The following is a 12,482-nucleotide window of genomic DNA, read 5'->3' on the forward strand; positions in this document are numbered from 1 at the left end:
CAGAGTCAGAGGGAGAAGCAGGCTCCCTGCGGAGCAAGGAGCCCGATGTGGGACTGATCCCAGGATGCTGGGATCATGACCTGAGCCGAAGGCAGCTGCCCAAACAACTGAGCCACCCAGGCGTCCCGAATCTTGTTTAGTTTTTAGTGCATTTATTTGTAAGGTAACTTTTGGTTTATTGCAAGTGGTACATATTGCCACTAGTTCCCCTTCTAAGAAAGTTCTATTTTAAACACCGAATAGAACTGAAGAAAAACAGTAAGTCCATAAGAACAGAATTGTGGGAATCTGGCAAAAATCCCAACGAAGGTATAGAAAGCACCACGGTTCGGTAAATTATTATTCCTTACAGTTCATAAAAGCCCTTTGGAGATCATCTTGCCCACTGTTTTCCTACTGCAGGTCACGAAATCAATGTAGTAGGTCATGACAGCACTTTCCAGGTTTGCTTTGAATGCAACAAAATGGAACAGAACAGAAGGGCATAAAAATATAAGTGCACTACAAACATTATAGAAAGGGTAAGTACTGTCCAATGAAACTTTTGTTTTGCTTTGCGTATGTACTGGCTTATAGCAGAAAATATGTGTATTATGTTTAGATTGCAAGAGTTAGAGCCGAATCTCCCTTTGGTAGGTGTCCCCAGCTGCTGCTAATTCCAGTGGCGAGGAGAGGTCTCCTCCGGCCAGACCACCCATGAGCAGAGTGCCCTTCATGCTACACCCTAAGAAGGTCCCCACCTTGGCTCTTCAGCTCCTCTCTCACAACACAGCTGACAATAGTAGTTACTGCCACAGGTGATGAAACAGGCACTCACTCCCCAGCCCTGCTCAGGTGAGAGAGGCTGGGCCTGCTCAAGGCTGAGCCTCTGGTCTGGAACCTCAGGGAAGGCAGTAGCAACTAAGGCCTTGAGGGCAACTGAAAGTCTTTATTTGCCCCTCTATAAACAGAGGAGCCCGGGGGGTGGGGTTGGTTGGGGTGGGGGAATGCAGTCATGGATTCCTACACCCAGCCAAACAGGGATTCCTAAAGATGCCTGCAGACTCAGAGGAAGTAAGCTGCCAAGGCAGTTTTGGGGCAGGGAAGGGAAAGGAAGAGAATGGAGTGTTGGAGTGCCCCCTCCCTCGTCCCTAACTTACACCTCTGGGCTTTGGTTCTCGGCTCAGGGCGGGCAGTCCTCTGTTTCATCACCTCCGGAATGCTCACCACATGCAAGCCCTTTCTGCAACTGTCTTGAAAGAGGGGTCTGCTAGGGTGAAAGCCGCAGCAGACTGACCCCTTGGCAGGGGGCTCTGGGGCCCTGGGGGAATGGGGAGTGGGGCTGGAGGCTCTGCCCTCCCCAGGGAACCAGCCCATCATTAGCATGCTGGGTGTGGGTGAGTTCAAAGGCAGAAGCTAGATCTGCAGCCCAACTGGCCCTGGGCCTCAGCAAAGGACCTTGGTGTGCAGTGGCCTAATTTAGGGCCGAGGCCCTTTATTCTCCTCTGGAAACTGTGGAGGTGAATTTTAAAAGGCCGAAGAGTGAGGCCAGCACGACTAGGCTCTGCCAAGTCCCCATCCTCCTTCAGTCCCCAACTACTCGCCTCTGCCCTTGCTCTGTTCTAAAAACTGGGCACTAGCTGTACCTCATCTCTGCCCCCAGTCTATTTTCTCTCTTTCCCTTAAAACTCTTTGTTGTTGTTGTTAACCATCAGTGTTTCTTGCCAGTGATCCCAGGGACAAGGTAATGCTGGGATATGGGCTCTAAGCGCCCACAGGGATAACTCCTTGGGATCATTCCTTTGGAAGACATCGTACTGTTGGTAGGCACTTACAGGCCACCCAAAGGCTGAGAGCTACCTGAACCCCACGGGGGAGCCAAGATAGTTTTTACAGTTGTCATTTTAGCTAGATAGGTGAACAGATCAAGCAGCTTCCATGAACAACCAGCTGCCAAAGGGACTTGACTGGTATTGCTGTGCAAGGCAAGGAGTATGGGAGAAAGCACATGTTATTAGAATCCAGCCAACCTTGTGCTCAAAGCCTGGCTTGTCCTCTAGCTTTAGAACCTGAAATTAATTACTTAACTTCCCTGAGCCTGTCTCCTCTCTATAAAAAAGAGATAAGAACTCCTGCCTCAAAAAGTAGGGCCTTGATGAGGACTGGTCATCGCACAGGGTTAATGCCTGGGACTGCGATGACACATTGTAGCTACTCCAGAGTACTGGCTACAATCATTATTGCTGTTGGAAGGCTAAGCAGAGAGACAGAGCCCCCTGAAATGTGATCCAGTCCAAACTGGAGATCTTTGGCCATAACCTAGCCTCTCAGGGCCTCTGTTCTCTCCTCTTAGGATAACCTAAGGGAAGTATGGAGCACAGCACAGCATCTGGCCCATAGTGGGGCTGGTTTTACATCATGTTCGTTCTTCCCAGACCAAATGGAAAATGTAATTTCTACAACCTCAGCAGGACTGATGAGCTTTCTTTTCTTTTCTTTTTTTGAAGATTTTATTTATTTGAGAGAGGAAGAGAGAGCATGAGCAGGGGCTGGAGAGGCAGAGAGACAAAGAGAAGCAGGCTCCCCGCCAAGCAAGGAGCCCGACATGGGGCTCAAACGGGTCTCAAGCCCAGCACCCTGGGATCATGATCCAACCTAAAGGCAGAAGCTTAACCCACTGAGCCACCCAGGCACCCCAAGCTTTCTTTTCATTGGGCCCATTGAGAGACCCAAGGGTGAGGTTTCTATGTACCTCTGTGGAACCCAGACACGTTTCCCAAAGAGGTCCCCATTTTCAACTCCAAGGTATGTCATCGTATGGATGGAACTCATTGCCTCTCTGACCCTAAAACTTTCAGAAAGGGCTTTTTCTCCTAAAATTTCACCTTCAAGGGAAAAACTCAATCACAAAGATGGTCCCCAGGCTTTTTAAGCCCAGGGTAACTTGCAGCTGAACAGGGTGACCACAAGTGAAGAAATCAATTGTTGCTGTGGAGAACAGATGTCTCCCAGGTAGGAAAATAACTGGGCTTAATTACACAACATCTTTGTTCTCCATAATCTTGATCCATTAAACCCTTGCTGCTAGCCAGGAGGCAATGCCCAGGAGGAAGAGGTTAGCCTAGTGCACTAATACAATCAACCTTTCAATCCCATAAAGGTAATTATGGTCACAACCTTTCCCAACAGCCCTGAGGAAACCCACAGATCCCTAGCCAATATGGGGCTCTTCTAGGCAGCCCCAGCTACAGCAACACACCAGACAGGCCAACGGTCATGTTGCCCAGAATGACAAGGACTCTGAGCTCCTCAGCACTGGTCCACCCAAGGCTTTCTAGCCCCCCAACCCTTTCTGGAGACCTTCCTCATCTGAGGCAAAACACCTGACCATACCTTCCATGTCTGTCTGTGGTCTAGAGGGATATGCAGGCATCAGAAGTGAGCATGGAGAGAAATGGCACCTGACCAATTAGGTCACTGCAGAGCCCAACCCATCATCTCCTGAAGACCACACTAACCAGTAGTTTCTATATGACTAGGAAACCCATATTCATTTTTTATTCTGGTGTGTGGAGGGGAAGGAAAGGCAGAAGAGAAGATAGGAAAAAAGCATAGGTGCAGAAAACTGAGTGAGAGGCTCAGATAAGGTCAGAATCTGGGGACAGAGAACGTTATCCTTCGTCCAGTCAGTCATGGTACCAGTTGGCCCCACCTTGAAAGGCTCTTTGCCAAATGCCTTGGGCAGGGGGGTGGATTGGGCATCTATCCCCCAATCCTCATATGGGGATGTTTCTATAGACTTCCTACTGCTCTGATTTCTTTCTCTCCATTTACCGGGTATGGGCAGGTTTTCCCCAAGCTTCAGGAACAAGCAGAACACTCCCACTGCCAGTCAGGAGTATCACGGCTCATGGCTCCAAGTGACCCTATGTTGCCCCAAGAAACGCACAAGGCCACAAATCAAAATCAGTCTCTCCTGTCCTGTTCTGGGTACAGGTAAGCTTCAGGCCTCTTCCTACTGGTACTCAACTGAAAGTGCTAAGACCCTGGTAGAAAGTGATGGGTACTGAAGCCCCACAGATTGCTTCCACCTGCCACAGCCAGGGGCCTGGCAGAGGTGAACAGGGATGGACGTGGAATTGACAGTGAAGCTGCCTAGTTCCCAGTTTGTCCCCAAAGGGCTCAAGCTGAGCCAAACAGCTGCAGGACCAACACTGACAGTGAAGTCTTCTAACTGCACAATCGCAAGCCCTAGCAACCGTAGAACTCCCTTGGGGGGTCTCTGACTCCATTGCAAACTACTACAATTACCAAATCCACACAGCTGGAAACTTGTGAATGGGCCAATGAATGGATTTCTGGGATTTCTGGTGGAGTAAGAAGTTAAAGGAGCCAAGAACCCAGGAGTTTCCTTCTCCCTCTCATACTCATGCTACCAAAAGTCACTGAAAGCTTATGTTGCAGGGGGAGCTGGCCTAGGCACCACCTAAGAACCGGGTCCAGCACTCTGCACCTGCCAGCACCCTCACCCCCTTCATAGCCCTTTTCCACTCATCAGCAAGCCCTTCACAGACTGCTGTTTGTGATGAGAACCACAAGGAGCTGGATAGCTGAGCAACAGTCCCACAGCACTCCTCACCTTCAAAGCAGCTTATAAACATGAATGAATCAGCGTGGAATGTACGAGAGACATCCTGGTCTCGCATTACAGAGAAGTACGCGCAGGGCACCCAGGAACCAGACCAGACCTCAGAGAGCAGCCCAAGTCTTCCGTCCCACCCGCAAGAGTGAGGCGGAACGGGTTCTCTCCCTATTCCCGTCTTCTACCCACTTAGCTAATTCTTCACAAATGTTCCTGTCATTTCTTCTGTTTTCCAAAGAACAGCAGCAACAATCACAGTAACAAAAATTCTCCTCCAAGTAGATGACTTCATTCTGCCAGCCCCAACTCCAGCAGCCGTGACAATAATGGACCAGTGTTAACGAGAAGGAATAAACGCTGGGGCTTTTCAGAGGGGGAAGAAAGCACCCAAATGCAGGTGTTCACAAGGACATCTGGGGTGGTCTGATGCGCTGGAGTGAGACAGCTGCTCTGATCAGACCCACAGTCTGTCAGGCCAATCGCCAGGTCCTTGGCGTGGCTGACAGAGGAGTAAGATGGGAAACTGAGGCTGGTTCATGATGGTCTGGAGATGCGTATGTATGCCCACAGATGGGCTGTATGCCCACAGCCCCAAATGCTTTCTGGGCTCTTGGATAGGGTACGGAGTCTACAAGAGACATGGAAATATCACAAGTGACAGAAATATGCCTTGGAAGTGTTGCCTGGGGTGAAAAAAGAAAGATTTCCCATTTGAAGAGGTTCCAAATCATTGCCTGCCATCCCTATCTCAGTTCAGCTCTGTTTGGAGGATATGGTATCCACTCGGAGGGGCCGGCTCAGAGCATCCCCCACTTTGTTATTCCACAGAACTTAGTTTAAATCCAACCTTACCCCATGCTATAGAAGAAAACTGAGAGAGTGGTTAAGAGCTCAGTGGAGAAGGGAATGAGAGAAAGACACAGAGAAGATAAAAGGAAGAACGCAGCCCTATAGAAAGAATCAGGCCAGCTATGGGGAGAGAGTCGAGGCAAGGCCCCAAGGGACAAAGCTGATGTTATTACATTAATGTAGGAAAACGAATGGTACAGAGGCAAGAAGGGGTGGCTGGAAGCCTCATCTGCCATTCCAGCTTGTTGGGAACAAAGACCCTGCTCCAATCAGCCCCATACCGCACTGGTAGCTGGGAGTCAACTCATCTTCTCAGGTCAGACAAATCCCATCACAGCATCCCTTCTGGACTTCTACCATTGGGACAAAGGGGCTCTATTGTCTACCTCTTCTCAAACACCCATCCACCTGCAATGAAAATGTGCACACTCCTCCTGGCACTGATGCTGAAGCCAGGAAGAATGAGCCGACATCCCTAAAAGCAAGAAGCAAGTCAGAGGAGGGGCCAGTTGGCAGTCTGGCACCTTACAAGTAGAGAATCAACAGTGAGTTCAACCATTCCCCACCATGGCTCTAGGACCAGCTCTCAGGTCCTGCAAGAGAAACAGGGACAGCTCGGGCTCCCAATCACTGAGGTTACTTTTCCTGCTGGACCATTTCAGGAAGAATCCTGTTTAAACAGAGGATCAGAGAGACAGATGCTTCCCATCCCATGGCATCCCAAGGCCTTGGGTAAGCTCAGATGTCTCTAGGTGACACTCAGAGTCTTCCTCAACAACGTGGGGAATGATGTAATTTCTAGCCTTGTTACTTATCAGTTATGTGACTTTGGATCATGATCAGAGCTTACCATAGCTCTCTTCCTGCAAAACAGAGATGAGACCACAAGTCTTGCTCAGTTGTGTGGCCTGAAGAGGATGGCTGGAGAGAGCCCAGAGTAGTGCCTAGCATATTCAAGCTCCTCAGGATATGCTATTATCTGGTTACCAGGAGCAGCACTGAGGAAGGGCCCCTATCACTGGGGCGAGGGGAGGGATGTCCAGTCACATCTCTGAGACATACACGGGCCACCCTGTGCCTGGGAGACATCCCCTTTATAATGCCGCTGGATATAGCTTTGTGGGGACTTCCCCCCCAGGACTGTGAGCCTTGTAAGCAAACAGCTTTCTGAGAGGCAGAGCAACTTCCTCTGGGAGCCACAAAACCAGGCTGCCAGGCAAATGACAGCCCGGGTATTTGTTTTAATTGAGGCTCCTGTCAAGAGGAAACTTCATGGCTAACAGCCCAAACATGACTGCACAGCACCTCCCCAGGAAGCCTCATTCTGTGGCTCTCACATAAGCCATTTTCAGGAGGAAGGCAGGGACTCCTCACATCGCTGCCAACTCAGCGCCTCCCCCGACCCCAACCCAGGTTGCCCCAGGAGCCCAGGGGCTGGGGCAGCAAGGAGCATGGCAGACAGTTCCGATGCCAGCCTGCCTCCGTCAGGCCTGGTTAGCAGGCACCCCCAAAGAAGGCTTCAGGCCAATGCCCTGTCCAGGCCCTATCTTCCTCTGGTCAGCAGTAATGTTCAAGGAGACCTCTCAGACAGTCTGACTTCCCTGCTCCAAGGGGTGGTGGTTGGGGGGAGAGATAGGAAAACTTGGAATAATTAGGTTGAGGAGTCTCCGTCAGGGCAAAAGAGAGAAAACCAGAGACAGATCTCCATAGGATTCTATGCTTTGAGAAGTAGGGAAATCACTACTGGGTTTTGCAAAAGGGCCAGGAATATTCAGGAACAGAAGCAGCATGTGAATATGAGGCATTGTATTTACTGTTATTTGCAAAAGCACAGCTAAGAGGTCACTAATCCTTCCTCGGGGTCAGGAGTGGATCTATAGCAGGGCCCTGAACAGATGTATGCCCCCATTCACGCAGACACACGTGTGCACACACAACGCCGCACAGCCATGGGCCCTGACCTTCACCCAACGGTGCTGGCCTCTGCCAGGGAAGGAGCAGATGGAGTGGCTGGGCTCAGTGTAAGATTGACACCCAGGGGATCCAGCTTTGCCCCTTTGATGTTGAAAAACCAAAGTGGAATGAACCATCACAAGGAGAGCTGGAGGGGGATGAGGAAAAAAAGATGGAAGGGGAGGAGGAAGGAGAAGAGGGAGGAGAAGGTACAGGGAATGATAGGGACCCAAGGGGATACAGAGGTCAGAGGCTGGATGATAAGTACTGAGGAGCCTCCAGGGCAAGGCCTTGGGGTTCAAGGCACCATCCTTGTCCATTCCTCTCTCCTTCCATATAACTGTCATCAAGAAATTTGAGACAGGTTAACCTTTAAAAAATGTCCTTGTCCCATGGCAAGTGTCCAGAAACTGAACTTAGCACCCGGCCTCCGGGAACCCCTAACCCCCTGCCTCAGGACTCTGCGCTAGCAGACACAGCCAGAGATTGGGAGGGTCCCCCGGAAGTGCTCAGAGAAGGCAAAAGCCACTTACTAGCTTCTGCAGGGGCCAGCAGGACCCTCTTCCTACCTCGCTGAAAGCTTTGGGGAAGGTGCTTCAAGGGAGAGGTGGAGAGAAGGGCGGAGGTTCCGTCACCTCTGCAAGGCAGGGTGTAAAGTGAGGGCGCTCAGCTCTCCAGGAGCCCCCAGAATGTACGAGTGATCAGTTACACATCCCCGGCGGCAGCGCAAGAGCAATCACATGACTGAGGCAGATTTGGGAGCGAGGGGGTGGAGAAGCCGAGGTTTTTGGTGTGTTTTTTTTTTTTTTTTCTTTTTTGGGGGTTGGTGAGGATGGGGGAAGTGATGAGGCGGGCAGGAAAGACTGCTGAGCCGGAGGTTTCCAGCTCCTTCGATCCAAATGGCCCCCATGGAAATCTGCACCTACAGTCCCTTCCAACCGACCTCGCCTCCACCCCCAAACACTCAACGGCCCCAGGATGTCCCCGAGGTGACAAACTCAAGCGCCAAGGACTTTGCCAAAATGGCCCTTCTCCTTCAGCGTGGACAGAAGGAAGCGGAGGGAGCACCCTACAAGAGCTCTCCTTCCTAAGGGCTGGGGAGTGCTCAGTTACACAACAGGTGGGAAAGGGGTGACACAGCTCTCCGGATCCTGTCGGGCCACTGGCCCCCACCCGCTCGAAGTCCGCTCCGGGGACCCTATCTGCGGCCGATCGCTGGGGGGACCCCCACGTCGCCCCCCATCCGCCCTACCTCCCGGCCCCCTGGCACCTGGCTGGCGGTGCCCGCAGCCCCCAGCCTCGCGCGGGGCTCCCCAGACAAGCCCCGCAGGTCGCGCCCCGGGGCCGTCGGGGCGCGGAGACCCGTCCCCGTCCGGCCTCCCCGGCCCGAGAGCACACGTACTGCTATAGAGGGTGTCGATCCAGGAGAGACGCGGCAGGCCCCGGTGGCTGAGCGGCTCCATGCCCGCGGCTCGGCGCGGCGGCGGCGGCGGCGGCTCCGTCAGATCGGAAACCCGACCCTCATCGCACAACAAAGGAGGGAGGGCGCGGGCGGCGGGCGGGCCGGCCGGCGGAGAGCCGGGAGGGGCGGCCAGCCCCGGAGGCCGAAGTTGCCGGGCGCGGAGTGGAGGCGGGGGGAGGCAGGGAAACAGGTAGCAGGGAGGAGCGAGGTGGAGCTGCGGGAAGAGGAGGAGAGGGCGGGCGAGCGCAGGCGAGCGCCCCCGGGAGCCCTTCCGGCCACTGCGGCCCCGGCAAGCCCGGCTGCGGATCCCCGAGCGGCGGCCCCGCAGCCCGCCCGCAGACTAGCAACTTCCCCGGGGCTGCGCGGCGGCCAGGGGCGGGGGGCGGGGGGCGGGGGCCGCGACCAATCGGCGCTAGGCTCCCGCGCCCCCTCCCCCGCCGCAGCACGCCTCCAAACCCGGTCCGGGGTGTGGGGAGCAGCCCCAGTCCCCTCGGACGCCCAGGCGAGAGGGGCTCCAGCGGGTGACTGAGGAGTGGTCCCGCTGGGGGTCTCCGGACTGCGGCGCAGGCCCAGGCGCCTCTTCCTCCCCTCGCTGGGCTCTGCCGAATTCTGACAGCCCGCAGACTAAGTGCCGCGGGGAGACCTATGGGCCCCGCAGGGGTGACATCACCTGCCACCCCAGGATCTCTAAGCGCAGTTTCTGGGGCCGGTGCCGCCGTCAGGCCCCTCCCCTAGGCAAGCCTGGGGGGCGGCGCGGACCGGGTTAAGGAAAGCCTTGGCCGCTGGGACACTCCTTCCAAACCTTAATAACCTCATTTGTTTAAACACCCTTGACCTAAACGCAGGCCGTTCTGCCCAACACACCAGAGGGCAGGGGCTGGAGAAAGGCAGGGGGCTGGGGGTCGACGAGGGTCAGTGGAGGACACACTGGAGACAGAAGAGGCTCCAGGGTCTTCACTGGGTTCCCCAGGAGACTTCCTTGGGGACCTACAGTTGCAGCCCAGGAGGCATACCTTGCACGCATAATCACATACAAGTTGAGAGAAGTCTGGGGGCAAGGTAGCTTTGTGAATAGAACCTTTAGAAATGAAATTCCTGGTTAAGATCTCCCAAGAGCAGTGAAGAGTCTGTTGAGGGGGCTTTAGGCCCATCTCCCGGGACCCACGGCAACTTTGCTGCAGATTTGGTCCTGTAGGCCTCCTCTGGCCAAAGGACTCTGAAGGGCCAGGGAGGGAGGGGAGGAAAGAGAGGGTGGGCAAGGGCAGGGGGCACTGAAGCTCCTCTCCTGAACCCAAGAGAACGGAAGCTCCATGGTACTCAGCTCTCCTTGGACCCACCCACATGGCGGCAGGGCTCTGCATCCTTCCAAACAACCACAGATCCAGTTCTTCTTGAGGGGAGGAGCAGACCCTCGCCCACAATGCTGAAAGGAAGCATGCAACCAGCCCCAGCTGGGGGTAGAGGCCTCCAACTCACAGCAGGTGAGCTGAGCCCCCAGTAGGTGCAGGGGGGAGGGCATGGAAAGCCTTCACAGGTGGCTGCAGTGGGTGTGTTTCCACTGTGAGGTAACACTGGCCCCTCCTCACATTCACTTAGCTCGCCCCCAACTCAACTCTCCTGGCTCAGATTCTGACTCTGGCTCTTGTGGCCCCTCCCTGCTCAGCTGTCACCCTCCCACTATCCCTGACTTGCACACAAGACTGGGAGGACCAAGCAGGCACCTGGAGCTTGGCAGAGGGGAGGGGGGTGTGCATCTCCAATGAGATGCTCCAGAAATAGAGCCGGGATGGGAGAGGAAGCAAATGGGCTCTCAGAGGAACCAGAGGGAGGATGGTGAGGGCGGAGGAGCAGAGAGGGGCCCAGAGCCTCTCTTCCCACGTGGGACTCTCAGAAGGCACGGAACCCAGAAGAAAGGCGGCAACAGGAGCGCAGCCCTGGGAGGCAACAGCATGGCGCCCTCCCCAGTAACAACCAGCACCACCGAGGCAGCCTGGGCTCTTTCTGTATGCTGCAAGGATTTTCCTGATGGCCATATCCGGGCACTCACTGTCAGGAGGCCGGAGATGTATGTTTCTGCGTGAGACACATACATTTGCATACATTTTACATTTTTATCTACAAAGGCTTGAACATGCTATTTTCAGCATTTTCAAGCTAAAATGTTACAGTTGCTCTCCTTAGCATTGCCACAGTTTGCTTCCCCCCCCCCCCCTACATTCTGTCCAATCCCATCCTGGACCTCCCACTCCAGAACACAATATAGGTACAGGGAGAGAATAGTCTTAGAGGCAGTAAGGAGGAATGCTTGTAGTAATTAACGGAGATCGTCTGTGGAGCACCTGGTTTGGACCCCAGTGCTTTGCTTACAGGATCATCTCACTGCGAACCTCACTGCCATCGCAGCTCCCTGAATTTTCTAGATGAGAAAACGGAGGCACTGAGTAGCCCTCCCAGCCCTCCTCAATCCCCACACACTCGCCTCTCGCACACAAGTCCCAGGAAAGGGCAGTTACTCCAAGATGCCCCTGAAGCCCTTTCTGGTGGCTTTCAGTAGATCGGTAACACCACACAGCGGGACTCTAATCTTGGCTGGGAGACAAGTGTATGGGCCTTTGAGCACCAGGGTGATTCGAGACTGGAAAAGAAGCCTCCGGATTCCTGGCACTAAGGGTGGGGAGGAGTTTGGGGAGACCCAATACCACATGCGACATTCGAGGAAGGAAGGAGTTAAGGAATCATTCTCCTCTGCATTTTGCCAAAGGTTAAGTGCTCTGCCAGCAACCCCAATCTGTCCGAGCAAGGGAGGGGCTCTCCCGTAGACAGACTGCCCTGAGTCCGTGAAGCATAGATCTGCCTTCGAACCCCAAGGCACTGAATCAGCACCCAACACACTTCATCCTCCAAGCCCACACGAACCATTCTCTATCCAGGTTTTTGGGTGAAATTCTCCACCGTCGCCAGCCCTCCCTCTGGCCTGTGCACAAGGCTGCTCTCAGCTCCCTACTGGCCTTGCTGACCACCTGCTCCTGCCTTACCACCCACGCATCTATGGGGGATTGAAGGGTCGGCTGCCTTGCCTGTAGCACGGGGCAGTGGATGAGAGGCTGAATGAAAAGGGGATGTATCCAGTTCTGAAGGTCAGCGGCCTTGCCCTTAATTCACAGGTGTGCTGCTCACTGCCTTCCCAGCAACCGACTCTTGCATCTACCAGCCACTTAGCCAGATGGAAAAAGAAAGGGTAACTGTGTTTTAAACCAAAACTCAGTGCTGCCGCTTTTCTTCCCTCCTCACTTAGCAACCCAGCTCCACTGTGCAGAAGAGGAAGGCCAGGAAGTCCCTGCTTCCTTGATCACCCAGAGGTCACTGCTGGTGAAAAGGATGTCCATGCACCTTTCCCCATGCTGGGGCTAGCAGGGGGCACCAGTGTGCATAGGCTGGAGGTACAGGTGAGGGTGGAGGGCCTCTGCATTCCAATTAAAAAACAAAAACAAAAACCAGACTATGATAGCCAAAAAAACAAGACTTTGTACCGTTCCTGCCAGATCCACTCTTTAAAAGCTGGAACTGCATTTTTCCTCCCCACTGGGGTATCCAAAG

General features: G+C 53.9%; 1 protein-coding gene and 1 long non-coding RNA gene across 7 annotated transcripts in view; both read right to left on the minus strand.

The window, feature by feature from the left end:
• The window catches only part of LOC309851678, a 355,127-nt gene that overhangs the window by 297,916 nt on the left and 44,729 nt on the right, over positions 1–12,482 (minus strand). The window lies entirely within an intron of this gene.
• ABR (ABR activator of RhoGEF and GTPase) overlaps positions 1–12,482 on the minus strand; it is a 176,193-nt gene that overhangs the window by 122,999 nt on the left and 40,712 nt on the right. Inside the window, exon 1 of one of the 6 annotated variants that reach the window (XM_082707032.1) lies at positions 8,826–9,491. The exons of the other annotated variants lie outside the window; for them this stretch is intronic. Within the exon in view, the coding sequence (XP_082563158.1) occupies positions 8,826–8,886 (61 nt within the window). The 5' untranslated portion in view covers positions 8,887–9,491. Of the gene's footprint in view, positions 1–8,825; positions 9,492–12,482 lie in introns of those variants that run through there. 6 annotated transcript variants of the gene reach the window in all.

This window comes from Mustela nivalis (genome assembly GCF_964662115.1).
Source record: "Mustela nivalis genome assembly, chromosome: 17".
In the NCBI taxonomy this organism is placed as follows: domain Eukaryota; kingdom Metazoa; phylum Chordata; class Mammalia; order Carnivora; family Mustelidae; genus Mustela; species Mustela nivalis.